The sequence below is a fragment of the Chroicocephalus ridibundus genome, chromosome 2 (assembly GCF_963924245.1).
Source record: "Chroicocephalus ridibundus chromosome 2, bChrRid1.1, whole genome shotgun sequence".
Taxonomy (NCBI): Eukaryota; Metazoa; Chordata; class Aves; order Charadriiformes; family Laridae; genus Chroicocephalus; species Chroicocephalus ridibundus.
In genome coordinates, this window is record NC_086285.1 from 90,378,224 (window position 1) to 90,395,126 (window position 16,903).

Sequence of the window (16,903 nt, forward strand, 5' to 3'; positions counted from 1 at the left end):
TTTCTTTTCTCGAAAGTGCCAAGAATGGCTGATATAGTAATACTCCTTATATCTCCCCACTTCAAAATAGTGAGGTAGGGCATATAAATTACTTAAAGTTTGCTGGCATCTCAGATGCAAACAGTGTCAGGAGTGCTATTGAGTTTCGTGGAAAAACTAGGCAGATCCTTACAAATCTGCCGTCTCATATTAATGGTGTTTTTTGTTTATTTTTTTAATGGAATTTTATTTTTCATGTTTACTTAGCCAAGAGTTTTTTATTTCCTCCTTTGTGTAAACTTGTAATTTCAGCTATATGTTAGCTTTCTCTTATCACCATTTTAGGAGTTACAGTTTTATGAGCAATCATGCACACAAAGAAAACTATGGCATTGGTATTAAGTCCATGTATATCCTAAAGCAGAACTGTGTGGATAACATGTTACTTTGTGTTCTGTCAAACTTCATAGTATTATACTTACTACTGCTTTCATATGAACATTTAATGTGTCTTCTGATTGAAAAACTGTATTTTTTTTCTTACAGTAAAAGAAAACTTAATTTTATTTATAGGAAAAGAAAATTTATGTAACTTTATATGTATTTATACAAAAAGAAAATTTATTTTTCTTGTAGACTTAAGCTGAAACATCTTCACTTGCTACCGCTCAAGTCTGACTCTTTATTAACATGCTGATTAGGTGAGAGAGGGAGAGGGAGAGAGAGAAAGTGAACTGGATTTACTATACCAAGCAAAGAAAATGCGAAGAGTTGTACAGTATGATTTTAGAAGCAGTATATTGGGAGCAATAAACTCAGTTTTAAATGTGTGTATGTTTAAAACCTGTTGTCAGGAAAGCAGGTACTAGCCTGCTTGTATTCTAATTTTTCCACTGATGATGAACTTGGCACAGTCAAAGTATCTACCATACTGAGCTTAACTCTGGAAGATCATGTGGAAAGAACATTTCTTAAGGAAGCTAAAAGGGGTCAGTAACAAAACTAATTCTTTGAGGGAGGCATAGAGATTACTTAAATTACATGACTTCGGAGTGGTGAACAACTGGGTACCACGAAAAAAGCAGAAAAAAGCTGGCGAGGGTATCCAGCAGAATCGAGTTCCAATGTAAGAAGTAGAAGCGATTTTGTACTTTGGCAGGAGAAATGTAAAAACATAATAAGCAGATTAGAAAAAGCTTAAGAAACAAGAAAAGGCCAAAAAAGTTAACGAAAACTTTCTAATGCCTGGAACAAGAAGCTTGGCAGCAAGTCTGTGGGGCTAGCTGTGAATAGGGACACTTAGAGATTGTTGCCATTTAAGACCAAATGACAGTAGGGAGGCTGCATGGATTTGGATACCAAAAAACCTTTATCACACATATATGCAGTTTTAAGAATTACATGACTTCTCTGTTTCATGGGAAAGAGGACTTGGCCCAGGAGAAAAACCGTGCAGGTTAGTGTAGTGTTTCCTCACGCACTTCGCCTTTCCCATGGGGAAGGAGGGAGAGGTGGGTCAGGAGAAGTCAGGGGGGTCAGCACTGTGTTTCCAGCTGGGCTCTGTGCAGCCCTGGTGTGGGGTCACGGGGACTCTGGCTGCTCTCTGGTGCTCTCAGGTCCTCTGAGTGTTGGTGAGATGGTCCCAAATTCCGGTGGTGCAGGATCATGAGGTTCTCATCTCTCTTTTTTGTACTCTGGCTTCCCACAATATTAAATAACCTTAGTTACAGGATTGGGTAGGCAATACTGTGTTGGTGATCAGTCCTTTCAGGTGGTGCTCTTTTCTGTTTTGCGGTTGCTGCTGTTGCTCCTCACAATCTGCTTGTTCCGGATGCTTCTGGACATGTTTGCACTTTATGATGATCCAACACGCTGTTTGCATAGTTTAGCTATCTGTTTTCTTTAGCACACAAAAACTATTCTGGTCTTCAGGACAGGTGTTTGACTATATTTCATCTGCTTTTACCACAACAAAGAGCTGGTTAACATTTACTGGCTTATGCTGACAGCTATCCTGTCTGCATGTAACTCATGCTAACTGCTACAGAGAGTGAAGAAAAACTAAGAAGTTGGGGTTTTTTTTTTTCCATCTTTCTTGGCCATGAAGTATGTTCAGGGAGCCTACCATACTGCAGCCATTCTTTGCAGGGATGCCTTAGGGCCTCAAAATACCCTGCAGAGTTTATGAAGCCAAAAAACCTAAACCTGAGGAGGAACTTCTTTACTTTGAGGGTGGCAGAGCAGTGGAACAGGCTGCCCAGAGAGGTGGTGGAGTCTCCATCTCTGGAGACATTCCAAACCTGCCTGGACGCGTTCCTGTGCAACCTGCTCTGGGTGACTGTGCTCTGGCAGGGGGTTTGGACTAGATGATCTCCAGAGGTCCCTTCCAACTGTATGATTCCATGATTCTACGAAACCAAAGTAACAGATGATAAAAGTTCATGTGGATAAATGTAAAACGGTACGCTTATGGAGAAGAAGGAGAGTACAACATCCCAACTTCACCTATTAAATGATGGATTCTGAGCTCATTTTACCACACAGGAGTCTGATGTGGGATTTGGTGCTTTTTATGAGCTTGGGCTGTATTCATAAGTCCGTATCAAAAGGAGCGAGGAGACGAGTAGGCACAGTTGCCATTAGGAGTACTGCTCAGGGCTCTGCCTGCCCACCAGACAGCTCTGCCAATATCACACCAGCAGGAGTATGTGGAGAGAGAGAAAAGCATGGCAGTCACCCTGTCTGCAACATTTTCCTGAAGACCTTGGCTCTTCAGGGAAATGCTAAGGAAATGTTTGATTGTCATGCTCGTCTCTGGCTGGGGGAGGTGGATCCAGCCGTTTAAAAGAGAAGGCATCCTTACTCCAGCATGTTCCCACTTCAGCATGGAGTGACCAAGCGAGGAGAGCTCATGTTCTTCTACTAGCCCTCCATTTAAGGGATACAGCCATGAAAGGAGTCCCAGCGTGACTGCTGCTCTGGTCCCTAGTGCAGCCCTAACTGCTAGACTTTGTTTGCGTCTCTGAAGGTTAGTCTGGAGGTACATTGCACGTGGTGTTGTATGGGGGTTTGAAGTATGCATTCTGCTGTCTGGCTCTAATAAAAGTGAGACGTGATGCAAAGAGGATCTGTGCAATTCAGTATGATATATATAAGTAAGCTCCTTAACTGTAGGAATTAGTGAGGAAGTAGATTAGTCCTAAGATTACACCAATACCAGAACTGTCTATCCTACTTCAGGTTCAGAGCCATGGGAAACATTACGAATAGTCATCATGAATCAGCCTGCAATTTAAATTTAAAGTAGTAGTAATAAACAGTCTATTGTGGCACAGAACCTTAGCGGATTACTTGCCTCAGACTTAAAGGGCTGTGCTTTTGCCTTGCTAGTTCTGTTCGTCATAATGAACGTGTGTCCTCAGGTGTTGCTGCCATTGACCCCATCTCTTGCACTACAAATCTACAAATTTTTTTTCTCTTCTTACTGTTGTGATGTTGGGGGGGAAATACTTAGTGATGGTGTGTGGTGGGTTGACCCTGGCCAGCAGCTAAGCCCCAGCCCTCTCATTTGTTAACCCCGCACAGCAGGATGGGGGAAAGAATTGGACAGGCAAAAGTGGGGAAAAACCCCTCTGCGTCAGGATATAGACCATTTAATAAGTGAGAGAAAAAGAAAAATAACACGTGATGCAAAAGCACTCGCTCACCACCAGCAGACTGATGGCCAGCCAGTCCCCAGGCAAGAGCTACTTCAGAAAAACTACCCGCCCAGTTTTACTGCTGAGCATGATGTTATCTGGTATGGAGTTATCCCTTTGGCCAGTTGGGGTCAGCTGTCCCAGCTGTGCCCCCTCCCAGCCTCGCTGGAGGGACAGAGTGAGAAACAGGGGCCTCGGTGCTGCGCAAGCGCCGTTCAGCAGTAGCTGAAACACTGTTTTGGTCACAGATCTAAAGCGCAGCATCACCATAGGAGCTTCTGTAAAGAAAATTAATTTCATCCCAACCAGACCTAGAACATGATATCACTTAAATTCTAAAGTCACTCCTAGTCAATAAATGACCAATGAACGGGAAAAAAAACCCAACCCAAAGGAACACCCCATATTATGTTAGAATCACCTACTCTTATGATACCTAGGTCATACAAGATTTTAAGAATTCACTGTAGGAATGTTTCTGGCTTTTGTTTGTAGATGTGTGTTTTTCTCTGTATGCTTGAGGATATTGGCATTGTCACTGAAATAAGAACTCCCATTTCCTCAGTAACGCCAGCAAACAATATTTTCTTATTGGATTCCATGAATGGAACAATTTTGCTTGATTTATGAATAGACTTTTCAGAAAAACTGAAATCAATTATTGTAAATCCTCATGCTGAGATCTCTAAAATATTGGCAGGAGTATGAATTTTTATGTTGGTTTCTCTTTGTGATCGTGTTGCTGACTCCAGCTGTGAAATATTTTCATAAGAATCTTAGGACGTTGCTCAGTTATCAAGATGGTGCAGGCTAGCTGGTTAGGGTAAATTCTTACAGATTAGGTAGGTGGCTTCAGTACCAACGAAGTAGGAACATGTTTTAAGCCAGCATGTGGTTTATCTGTTGCCCTTAATCACTTATTCAGTTGCTATAATATATTGACAGAGAAGGGGGCAGGGGACAGTTAACTGACACAGTGCTGTCTTTGTGGTTTGGGTCTCATCTTTAAGTCTTCGTGCACCCAGCGTTGGTTCTGACTTTGGTTCGAGAGAAAAAAGCAAAGGATGTACTATTGGGCCGTCTTTCTCTTGCATTTTTTTCAAAGCCCTTCAGGCCAAATGTGTATCTTTTCTCTCATAAGCACTTTTTCTGAGTTATCATGCTATCCATTGAGAACGTTTTAGGAATTTTTTTGTTCGATTGTAAGGAGGAAGGCTGTATAATGATTCAAAGTACTTGAAATTTTAACTATTATGGAAAAAAGCCAAACTGCCCTGTTTTAGGACATACTACTTGAGCAAAATAGTACTTATCAGGATCATATTGAACTTAAAAGTTTGGAAGCGTTGCAGATGGCTTAAGCTCTAGGCGAGATTCAAGGTTTCATACAGCTGCCAGCGTTCTAACACTGGCCGTGTAGATAGTGGTAGGAAAATATTTGATGCAGCCTGCAGAGACCTCGTATTGGATACTGCGTGTGTAAGACCCTTCATTTTGCTTCCTCTTTGGAGAACAGGGAAATAGAGATGTTTCAATCAGACTCGGGGCAGGAGCAGAAAGTCCCCGAGTAAGAAACTTTTTTCCTGTTGAGCTATAGTCTTTGATTGTTTCAGCAAACGCCGTTTTGAGTCAGCATCTGTGGAAGAGAAGGGATAAGGAGGTTTCATATACACTGGTTGTGTGTATGCCAGCGTTTGCGGGTTCCATTTTAGGTATTACATTACTTTAGGGTAGGATAAGTGAAGGAAAGTGTTGGGGCACATTTGCCAATATAACTTCCTTTCAGTCAAGTTTTAGAATATGGTTGTCTTTATTCTCTTTCACATCTTCTATCACACTTTTGCAAAGTGCAGGAGAAAAATAAAAAAAGGGGACATGTTATGGTTTACTGAACCTGGACTTTTACTTTATCTAAAACTTAAACCCAGAGGATTCTTTTTTTTCTCCAGTTAGAGGCCCTTAATACCTAAATAGTACGGTTAAAATAACAAAAGAAGACAAGAGACAAGGTTGCCTGTCTTAGTGGACAGGCAAATGGATGGATCTACAGACAAAGAACAATCACAGAAAGAAAATGAAACTCTTAGTCTTTGTGGAACCCCTGTGATGGGTTAGCTAGAATAAGAAGAGTGCTAACTTGATCCCTCATAACCCTGATCCCTAATTGAGCTTAAGCTTTTGCAAAGGTCTTTAAGATATCATGTCTTCTTTAACTAATCTGTTTTCCCATCTAGTAATTTAAACATAGGAGATATATGCTTTAGGTTATTGTGATAACTACTTAGGCAATCAGAAGAATTTTTTCTCTTTGAGGTATTTGGCAGAGTCTGGTAGATTTTCTTCTCTTCCTGTTGACTCAAGAGATTATCAGCCTATTTTTAAGAATACTTATGGAGCTGCAAATTGTATCAAACTGTCAGCAAAGATAGTACAGTAAAGGAAATCTACAATTCCAATGGTTATGTGTGCAGGAGAAGGGAGGGCTCATCTTTACAGACTGCCTACCCTGTCTCACTGTTGCACAGCTGAAGGATTCAGCTTCATTGCAGAAATGTTTAATGCAGTATTAGTAGATACGTATCCAGCTGCCTAGAGCCAATGCTGTCTCAGCCTTCAATCACCTCCATAGTTTGACATTACCAAAGGAATGCGAATAGGTCATCTTTCTGCTGATGCTGATTCCTTGCATGGCTAAATTTTCAAGTAGTGCCAATTTCTACTTCTTCCAGTTGGGATTTTGTTCTGGAAACCTAGTGTAAACATCTTGGTTAGTCTAATAGTCACATGTATGTTGATAATGTTTGAATTAACTTTACAATGTATAATAATGAAAATGATTATTTTGGGTCTTTTTTTCCTCCATACCTGCACCAAATATGACTTGTGATATAGGTAATAATTTGCAAGAACTGCCAGGGCTGTTGTATTCTATGTTGTTCTAGCTCCTAACTTAAAACCACTGAATTCTTAGGTATCAGAATGACTTGGTGAACGCCATGAAAGCTGCTGGTTTGCATGTTCATAGATACAGTGCCAAACGTATTTCTTCTTTTTTTTCTCACCACAGTTGTTAGAAGCCTAGTGTTTGGGCTGTTCACAACTGTACGTTTTCAGATAACAACTGTTGTTCATATATGCAGGGAAAAATAGAGGTTCCCTATAGCAATCGTGCAATTATTATATTGAAGAACATTGGAGTATTTTATGTATTTGTTTTTGAATTAAAACCAGCTAGAAACAGGATCAGCATTAGTCCTTGCTTCTGAAATCTTGGTGTGAGTTACTGAAATTATAAGCAGTACATTTAAGTGTAGCCATAAACATGCAGTTTCAGGTTAAAAAAATGTATTCAAGTATTTTCATTTGACAGTAAATCCTCATAATTTTGAAACAATAGTAAAAAAGTAAGCAACTTTAACAGAAACGATAGAAAAGCATGTTATTAAATGGTAGCCATACTGTAATCTCTATATAGCACATCTAAGGTAGAGGAAAGGGAGCAAAAAATATTTCTAGATGCATAATTGCATAATCGATTGTTTTAAATGATTGGTTCTTATCCAAGACTACTTCAGTGTCATTCACGGTTATCCAGATTAGCTCAGCAACAAGCCGAATTTGATTGCTGTGCAGTAAGACAGCACGACTTACACTTTTATAATGAACGCTCTCACTGATTAATGGTTTATTGTGCAGGGAAAACCCACTGGGGAGCGTATATTCCTTACCGCAGTATCTTTTTAATTAAAGAAACATATTTGGATTTTCTGATTACACGGATTTGATGCAGTTGCCAGTGTAGTGCATAACTTGGCTTTTACTATAGATTTCCAGACATTGTGGAGCTGTTTGGTTTGCTTTTTTATGTTTTTTTTTTATTGATTTGTTTTGTTTAACCTATTTACACTTTCTACCCATGAAAGGATGATGTAACATTAGACTATGTAAACAGCGTTAACAAAGTGACTTTTAAAGGAATATCAATCTAATATTGAAAAATGGAAGTCTGCCCCTTTAAGCAATATTCCCTTTTTCTTTAAGCATATGTTATAGAAGAACATATTTAAACGATGCAGTTTAAGTTGGAAAAGGAATGAAATGCTCAGTTTACAGTTGCTGCTGCTGGTTTTTTAGTTCTAGAGTTTTTTTCAGTGTTCTACATGGATGCAGTAAATGAAGCACAGTATTTCTGATGTGGAGGAGGAGGAGAATAAGGTCATTGAAAGGTAGATGCAGCCACCCCGCGTGAGGAGAAGGGGCAACTTGTCATTGTTGTCACCAAATGCTTATACCAGTGACGTCTTCATGGCTACATCTCATTACTTCCCTACTTAGTAAATCCGTGCTCAGTATTATTATCTATGTAAAAGTGCGTGTGCAAAATTAAACTTCCTGGTAAAACCACAGCATCTGACATGACCATTTTAATGTGTATTTATAAATCGTAAATATTTTGTTTTACCTAAGGATTTATGTATAGCATAGAATGCACCTCAGTGTATTGTGTATGTACCTCTGTGCCCGAGTTCAGCCTGAACAGACTTTTGCAATTTGACCTTGCTACTAGCTAAATTGGTTGTATTACCTCAAAGAAGGCATGAAATCCTGCTACAGGGAAGGGAGTCCGCCATCTAGCATCCACTGCCGTCCCAAGGGTCGCAGAAGGAACGTGGTCTTGCAATCTTTTATTTCCCAGTTCTGAATGTCATGTTACTACTGTCGCTAGACATTTGTGGGATCTAGTCATAAAAATTTGTATCCATTTTTGTTACATGTTGTTAAAATGTCCATGATGCATCTGTAAGAAAAGAATTAGATATATAAACCACCTCATCATTCACATACATTTGAATAGAAATGCATAGGACCAACAAAGGTCTATCAGTCCAAGCGCCGTTTCCCAGAACAATCCCAAGAACTCACCGGACAAAGTCAAGTTGCAGATGTTCAAAAGAAATGCTAGAGAAATTAAAAAATCATTTTGAAATGTATATTGAGTGCTTAGTTTGAGTAAGCATTTAAAAGTTAGTGAAACCTCTCAGTTTTTTAGTGTGTGTAGAAGGTAGCTTTAAAAAAGAGGTCCTTTCCTTCTTCCTTTTTCCCTTTTTCCCCCTTAAGTTTATGAGCCAATACCATAAATAGGATTCAACAGTGAAAATCAGCAATTCACTTGAAAAAGGGCAATTACTTTGAATGTCTGGTATTTCTATTTCAGCTCTTTGAAAAAGACCATTTTGAAATAATCTATCCCTTTTATTGGTTTGGGGTTTTTTTTGTTTGTTTGTTTGGTTTTTTTTTTTTGCTGTGTTGCTTTTTAACACCTTAGCTAGAAAAGTGAAAATCATTTAGTCTTGTTTTTCCTGGTGGTCAGTCTCTCTGAGCCTTACAACCTTATAATGTTAAGGTTCCGTGCATTGCAAAAATGTTTGTTTAGAAAACGCTTTTTCATTGGAATTCTATGAATTTTGCATGGTGATAGTTTTGGGGCTTTAGTAAGTATTAATACAGTGTACCTTTTGTGCTGGAATGGAAATGTATGCCTTTCCATCAGGAAGGTGCCTTAACAAGAGGAGGTGCAAACGTCTGTATTTGAAATGCAAAAGACATAGCTTGAGCTCAGAGAGAAGTGGGGTTTAACTGTCTCAGAAGTAGCTTATTTTTTACTTACCTTCTGAATCAAAACCCAACCCACTGACCCTCTCTGTCCTGTTTATCATAGGAGTAATGCTTCTAGTAGGACTCAGGTCAGATTTTAAGTTTCTGATAAGTAGTTACATGATGAAAGTGATTTTTAACCTGCCTGGCAGTCAGTTATGGATTACGGAACTACAGTAGGTAAATAGCGAAGAATAAAGAAGTGTTGCTGAAGTTATTTTGATGGGTGTTAAAGTAACCAGTGTACCCACAGAAGCCGTTGAGTTTCTTTCGATTCAGCTACTCACTGAGCAGCATTTGCCCATTGGTATTCCAGACAATAAACTGGAAATCAATTGCATACTTTGGCTTTATTTTTCTGATGTTTATTATACTGCTTTTTCATAGCTATATAGATGGCTGTTGTTTTTTTCTTCTGTTTCTTCTTTTGTCCAATCAATTTTTTGAAATACTTCCACCAGTGTACTTAATAGTGATTTAACGAGAATCTTAACCGGATGATGTTCTGTATGGGTTTCATTGGCTCATGAGATGGTGACCGTGGTAGTTGTCAGCTGTAGTTTATAGTTGTACACTGTATACAACCGTAGATTGTATCTATCTATCCAGGAATCCATGTTGTCACAGGACAAAAAAAAACCCAACCCAAACCAAAAAAACCCCAAGCCATTTCTGCTGCCTACCTTTCTTGTTCAAGTCAAAACCAGCAGTGGGGCCACTTCTCACAGGGGCCACACCTGCTGCCAGCACCTGGGTGCTTGCACCTGGTACATGGGGAAGGGATGGTTTTGTTTGGATTTATAGGGTTGATTTTTTATTAAAGTGAGGTAAAGTTTTTAGATGCTCTTAGAAAGACAGCAACAGCAACAAAAAAAGGGTCAGACTCCACATAGAATTTTTCTATTGCTGCGGAGTATGGGAATCCATGAATTATTTATGTCTGACTTCCCAGTATGTTCCCAAAAGGCTGGTAGTATTTTTCCTGTTCATCTATCTATGATTGTCTAAGATTTTAATTTGATTCTCTCAGGAGCGTGTATATGCTCTGACTTACAGAATCTCATTTGTGTTTTTGTGACACCGATAGGAAATATTGTTGCTGTTGTGGAAATTAAATGCAGTTGGTTTACTTTTGTGTTGTAGTTACTCAGCTGTGGTGTACTCTGCTAAGCTGCTTAATTTCTATTTTTCTTCTCATACTTGCTCAAATTTTCCCTTTGTTTTTAGTGCTAAGTTCCCAGGAGTGTGGATTAAAAGGCTATCGGCCAGTTTATTTTATGAGGAAAAATTAAAAGAATTGGGGTAACTTTTCTAGAGAACAGAAGCCAGAGCAGAAGGAACAGTCGTCATCATCATGTAGGGTAATGCTTTTTTGAAGAGGTCTGATGGAATAATTCTATTTTTTTCTGTCGATGCTGGATAGTGCAATAAACAGTGAGCTTAAGTGTGTTATATTAAACACTAAAGCAAATTTTCTACTGGTAAAGGCAGTGGAACCCTGAACAGAGGGAGGCAGCCACGAGAGGCTGCAATGAGGGAAGCGGTGAAAGACTTGTTATATGTACTAAATGTTAAGAATGACTCAGGAGAAAAATTTGCCTTGTCTAGAGATTCGGTAGTGGTCAGGGGGCTTGGAGGCCCATTTCAGCCTTATTTTCCGTAATTCTACAGTACTGGCAGTTTTAAGTCCCATAAAAACCTGAGAATGTTCTATTTCTTCCAACGAAGACTGAGCTAAATTAAAAGGTATACCTATTCTGAGCAGACAGAGTGGTGCAAATGCGGGCCTTTGCTATGTTGGTGTGTGCTGTTGAAACACTATTGCCGATTCATGTGTTATTTTTTAAATATAGCTACCTCCTGTACAGTGGCTTCTCTGTTGCTTTTGAAAACTCATTCTGTGTTTCCTTTCTATGTGGTATTTCTCATATGAATTTGTGTAATGAAAAAATGTTAAAATACATAATGGTAACAGCTCGTCTGGATAACATCACACTGTAGATTCAATGATACTAGCTAAGTGCAGTTGGTTGCAATCATTCCCCATCAAACAACTGTAGTAATAAACTGAACTAATGACATAGGTGTTAGAAATTATATTCTCTGTCCAGAATTTTAATAGGTGCACAAAACATTAATTTTAATGTCACAGACATTTCTTGTGATTTCTCCATTTCTAGATGAAGAGGACATGCAACATACCTTTTTTTAAAGATTTTTTTTTTTCTTTTATAAGATCTATATTTAAAAAAACCACAACCAAATCCTGGAAACATGCATTGGTTGTACAACATCAGCTACTGTTTTGTCCGGATTCTGAGCCTATTTGAAGCAAGTACAGTTTATTGCAGCAGTTGGTTGTGTATTCAGAGTTGGTTTTTTTCTAAGTAAACTAAAACTTGCAAAATTGCAGACTACTAAAGCAGTTTTTGAAGTGTCCTTTGGTGGAGACAAAGTGTTTACAAAAACTTAGAGCCTGAAAATTAAAATTTACAGGAGTTGAATACAGTCCCAAAACAAGTTCAGAATAGCAGGTGTCAGTTGCTGCCTGTATCGCAGGGATGTAATTGTTTTGAACACACAGAAACTGGTGTCATCTTACCAGTAGCATCTTTTTGGCCACTAAGCGGCTTCCCCATTGACCATGTGGCCTTGCTGTCCCTCTCAAGCACACTTTAAATATTTTGGGGTGTGTGTTTGTGCTAGGACAAGCATTTTGTGTAGCAGATAATTTTTTGCCAGCAATTCCGGCAGGCTCGTTTCCCGCCATCTTCCTGAAAACCTAGGAAGCCCACCGTGCCTCAGTGGGCTTCATTTGGATTTGCTCTTAGGGAGTGTCACAGGCCAAAACAAGTCTTTGAGTCAAGGAATTTCACTTGATTAGATATATTGCCAATTAACATAGACTGTAAATTACTGATTTTTGTATTGAAAAATAAATAAGACAGCCACACATGACCACACAGAAAGAGAAGGAGCTACTGGAGACAGTCCAGCAGGGGGCTATGAAGATGACCAGGGGACTGGAGCACCTCACTTCTGAGGAAAGGCTGAGAGACCTGGGTCTGTTTAGCCTGGAGAAGAGAAGACTGAGGGGGGATCTTATCAATGCTTATAAATATCTAAAGGGCAGGTATCAGGAGGATGGGGCCAGACTCTTTCCAGTGGTGCCCAGTGACAGGACAAGGGGCAACAGGCACAAACTGGGACACAGGAAATTCCATCTGAACATGAAGAAAAACTTCTTTATTTGGAGGGTGGCAGAGCACTGGAACAGGCTGCCCAGAGAGGTGGTGGAGTCTCCTTCTCTGGAGACATTCAAAACCCACGTGGATGCCTTCCCGTCCGTCCTGCTCCAGGTGACCCTGCTCTGGCAGGGGCGTTGGACTAGATGATCTCCAGAGGGCCCTTCCAGCCCCAACAATTCTGTAATTCTGTGATTGTGTGTGTGACCCATCCTGGTGTCCCATCCCCTCGCTACATGTTAGGTTGGTTCCTTTGGTGAGGTGATGGGTGAGGTCCTCCAACACAGGTCAGCCCTGCAGCACCTTCCACCCCCAAACATGCACACTACCAAAACCCCAACATTTTTACCCAATACAGAGAGGTGCAATATGGGAATGAGGGTCTCCTTGACTGCATCCAGAGGCCTTCTAGGTGGTGTTTGTGTCTTCCCAGTCAGGCCCAGTAATGGTGTGCTGTGATAGGGAGCTGGGGATGGGAGGGAGCAGGTAAGCCCTCTTAATTTTTCAGGTGAAGAGGAAAATTTAAATGGATTTCAAATAACAGTTAATTGCAGAGATGGGAGCAGGACTGAGGCGTTCTTCACTCCTAGCCTGGTTTAATTCGCTGGGTTTTACCCATTTGGGCTAGTGTTTATGGAAAGGCCGGTTCAGCAGAGTCTCCTTGCTAGGAGTCAGATAGGGCTGGAGGAGCAGGAGGCTGAGCTGAGCAGACAAAAGGGGCTTTTTCCAGGAAGCTTCTTCCCAACTGCCGAGAAGGCAATCCTGCAGCAGGGGGGCTGCTCTCAGCCCACGTGTGTCTGAAACTGTTTGGCAGGCACCTCATTCGCAGCTCTGGCGTTTCTTCCCATCTCAGTGCAGTCTTGGGGAGGCAGTTCTTTGCGCCTCATGCTCTTGTAGTTCCATGTGTCTCCCTGGTGAGCTGCCCTGACCGGGAAGCATGGCTCCCCAACGCCCAGGGTAGTGGGACAACTTCCCATCAGTGTCCTTACTCATGTTCCCGAATCCTGTGGTCTTCCCTGTGCACAATTTTCAGATGGACTTCACAGGCTGCGGGGTTGATAGCAAGGAGCGTTGCGCTCCGGTGTTTTCTGCAAATACAGCTCTACGAGATGAACGATTAGGCCATTTGTATTTTTTTCAGGTAAATTGCAATACCAAAAGGAAAATTACTTTGCTTTCTATTATGATAGTGCAATTGATAAGTTAGTAAAAAAAGAAAATAATTAGATTGTTTGAAAGTGAGATAATAGAATAAGCATGTATGTGTGTACTTGTCTTTTCTGTGGTACGTTACAAGAGAGTGCAACTTTAATTGTATGCCACAAACTGGGTAACTTGTTATAATAGAAGCCGGTTCCTTTGTTTCACAAAATAAGAAAGTGTAATTCAAAAGTCCTTTTAGATTGATGGATTGGAATCACATAGAAGTTTTGTGCAGTATACTTGTACTTGTGATAGAAGGAGACAGATATATCATCTGAGATTTTAAAGATTAACTTCAAATAGTGTACGTATCTGGAGCAAGGACACCACCAGAGACAAAGATGCGTTATTTACCACTTTCAGTGATTTGCTTACAAAAAGCAAGCCGTATGAAAATACGTAGCTTCTCTAATTAAAATGATATATAATCTCATGCTTCAATATATAAACTGAGATTTACGGAGACTTCTCTTAGGAGAAATAACTGACCTTTTTTTATGAATAATCTGTATCTCCATGTTTTTGTCTTGCATATGTATGCCAGTGTCCTGAGCTTCAGGGAGCTTTTGGAAAAGGCTGCCCAGCTGGGCTGAATGAGTGTTCTTGGGCAGCATTGCAACTTCAGAGCCAAAGCTTTATAGAATGTCATCTCCCCTTCTTTTAGAGCCCGAATGTCTCTGGCAAACTGGTGCAGGGACGCTTGCTCTGTGTATTGAATTTTATGTTTGCTTTTACCAATTACCCTTTCCCACTCTTTTCAAACTTCTTATTTCTTCCCGAAATAGTTCTATTTTATAAAAACATGGGCTTTGAAAAGCAGAATGGAGCCAAGGCAGGAGTTTGGCCATTGATGTGAATGGCGAGTGCTGTGCACGTGTGACCCCTCTGATGACATCCCTCTGTGTATCCCCGCTGCTCTTCAGGAGGGCCTTCCAGCTGGCAGCCTGCGAGCCAGTTCTCTTCCACAGAATAGTTCTGGGCAGCTCCCACATGAACGCGGTCGTACCCTAACTCGCCTGCTCATAACCGTGCAAGCTGCCTCTCGGCTCCTTTACTTTTGGAACGTGGCGCAGCTTGCCTGCAGAGATGTGTGCCTGTTGTGACATTTAAACAGAGATGCCACACGATAGCTTAGCCTTCAGGAAGATAAGTCTTTCCACAGTCACCGCCACCATTTTCCTCTCTAAAAAAGAATACCAGAAATTCCTTCGAGTGTTAAGAATCTTTGTTTTTTGTAACAGGTCTAAAACATGGCTTAACAACTGGTGTGCTGTTTTTCCTCAAAAATACTTTGATAAAATGTTGTCAAGATGACCTTCTAGACTAGAAGAAAGGCAAAGTTAGTTGCCTAGGCTTAAAATGTAATACATATTAAATAATCATGCACGATGGAAAGTCAACACTAGATGTTTTATATTTCTCTCATGTATCATTTGTTGGGCTTCTGTTTGCAAAGCATTTCATGATTCATTACTTTCATGATATTGTAATTTCATGTTGGATGCTGCCACTGGAATACTATACAACAATCACAGCTGTAAATTATTTGAATCCTCTCCAAATGTACTGTGGTGGATATTTTGGAGTACGACTGGGAGTTCATTTAATATTTTACTTTATAATTAATTTAAAACTAGTTTTAGTTTTAAATAAATGATATATTAATTCTCTATCACAGAACAGAAACATGTTCTATAATTTTTTCCTTAAATTAGTGTTGTTATTCTTATATGCATATGATTTCTCATATACATCATGTTTCTAATAACAAAATCATTGTTTTGTTTTTCCATAAACTGCAGAAACTATGCCTGTTCCAGACCAGCCCTCGTCTTCTGACAAGACAAGCTCCCTTAGTCCTGTGCTGAACACGTCCAATGGCGATGGCTCTGAAACTGAAACAACCTCTGCCATTCTAGCTTCAGTTAAAGAACAGGTATGCAAGTGCTGCATCCGCAGGCTAGAAAACAATAATATGATTTAGTGTTTTTTTGCAGAGCTGTCATAGGTGGGACCTGAATAATGTAATTCACAAACGCACATTGCAAAGAATCTTAAATATTTCTTCATGTTTTAGTATACTTCCATGTGCTGTCCTACAATAAATTTATTATAATTTAATTGAATTGTTCATTTTATTCTCCACTTTCGCTCTTTACTGTGAATGATGGTTTTCGGAGCTCTCTCCTTTTCTTGTTGGCAGTCTGCGTGTGGAGTTACAGCGTACAGGCACGGCATTTAATAACTATAGAGAAATGAATAGTTGTGGAGAAGATATGTTACCCTAGACTTTCTAGTGAAAAGGATTTATAAGAATCCTAGGATTTTAAAATTTGGCATACACACGTTTTTGATTTTTTTGTGTAAAACTTGATGTGAGATTATTTTAGGGAAAAATTGGGTAGGGACAGAGGCTTTCAGCCTTGGATGATTTAAACCAAAAGTATTAGAGATTAATGAAAGAAAGGTCTTTAGTGCGATTCTCTGCTCTATTCCAATATGACAGGCTTGGACATTTTAATGTGAATTTTTGTGGGCTAAGTGTCTGTGATTTTGCTTAGTGCATCAGGAGATCGTTAATATTCCAGGTCATGAAAACACCTGGTCTCTATCACTACCTCATTTGGCTCAACAGCAGCAACAGGTGTCCCAAAGAGAGACATTAAAAGATAGCTGCTTTTAGTCAGCTTTCTCCTTGCCGAAGGTGTCTAAATTGGTTCTCCAATTATAAAGTAGTGATCTTTCCCTTGCCTAAGACATTCGCTGCTTCTTTAGTAAAATTAATGCATGAACTCAGTTTATGGTATCTTAACACCGTTGGAGTAATAGCTGCTGAGTCATTGGGCTTTTAAAAAATTGTGACCTTGCTCTTCATTTTTTCTTCTTGGTATGTACCAGTTCTCTCTTTTGGGTGTTAAAGGTTAGTTATATTTTCTGGTTCTGAAAAGAGCAGTGCAAGAAAGGAAGGTTGTAAGGTGGAGTTTTGTCTTAAGATTTAGGGCACATTGTTGTATTGGAATTACCTATGGTTTAGATGTTTGTATGCGTATTCTCTTCCAGGTCAATAGCATTACTTGGGCGGGTACCAGTGTTTCAGCCTGTATTACTGTATTATTTTGAAGA

General features: G+C 39.9%; 1 protein-coding gene across 3 annotated transcripts in view; it reads left to right on the forward strand.

Moving 5' to 3' along the window:
- The window catches only part of CTNND2 (catenin delta 2), a 680,238-nt gene that overhangs the window by 108,828 nt on the left and 554,507 nt on the right, over positions 1 to 16,903 (forward strand). For all 3 annotated transcript variants that reach the window (XM_063326147.1, XM_063326148.1, XM_063326150.1), the window contains exon 2: positions 15,583 to 15,716. In XM_063326147.1, the coding sequence (XP_063182217.1) occupies positions 15,583 to 15,716 (134 nt within the window). The remainder of the gene's footprint in view (positions 1 to 15,582; positions 15,717 to 16,903) is intronic.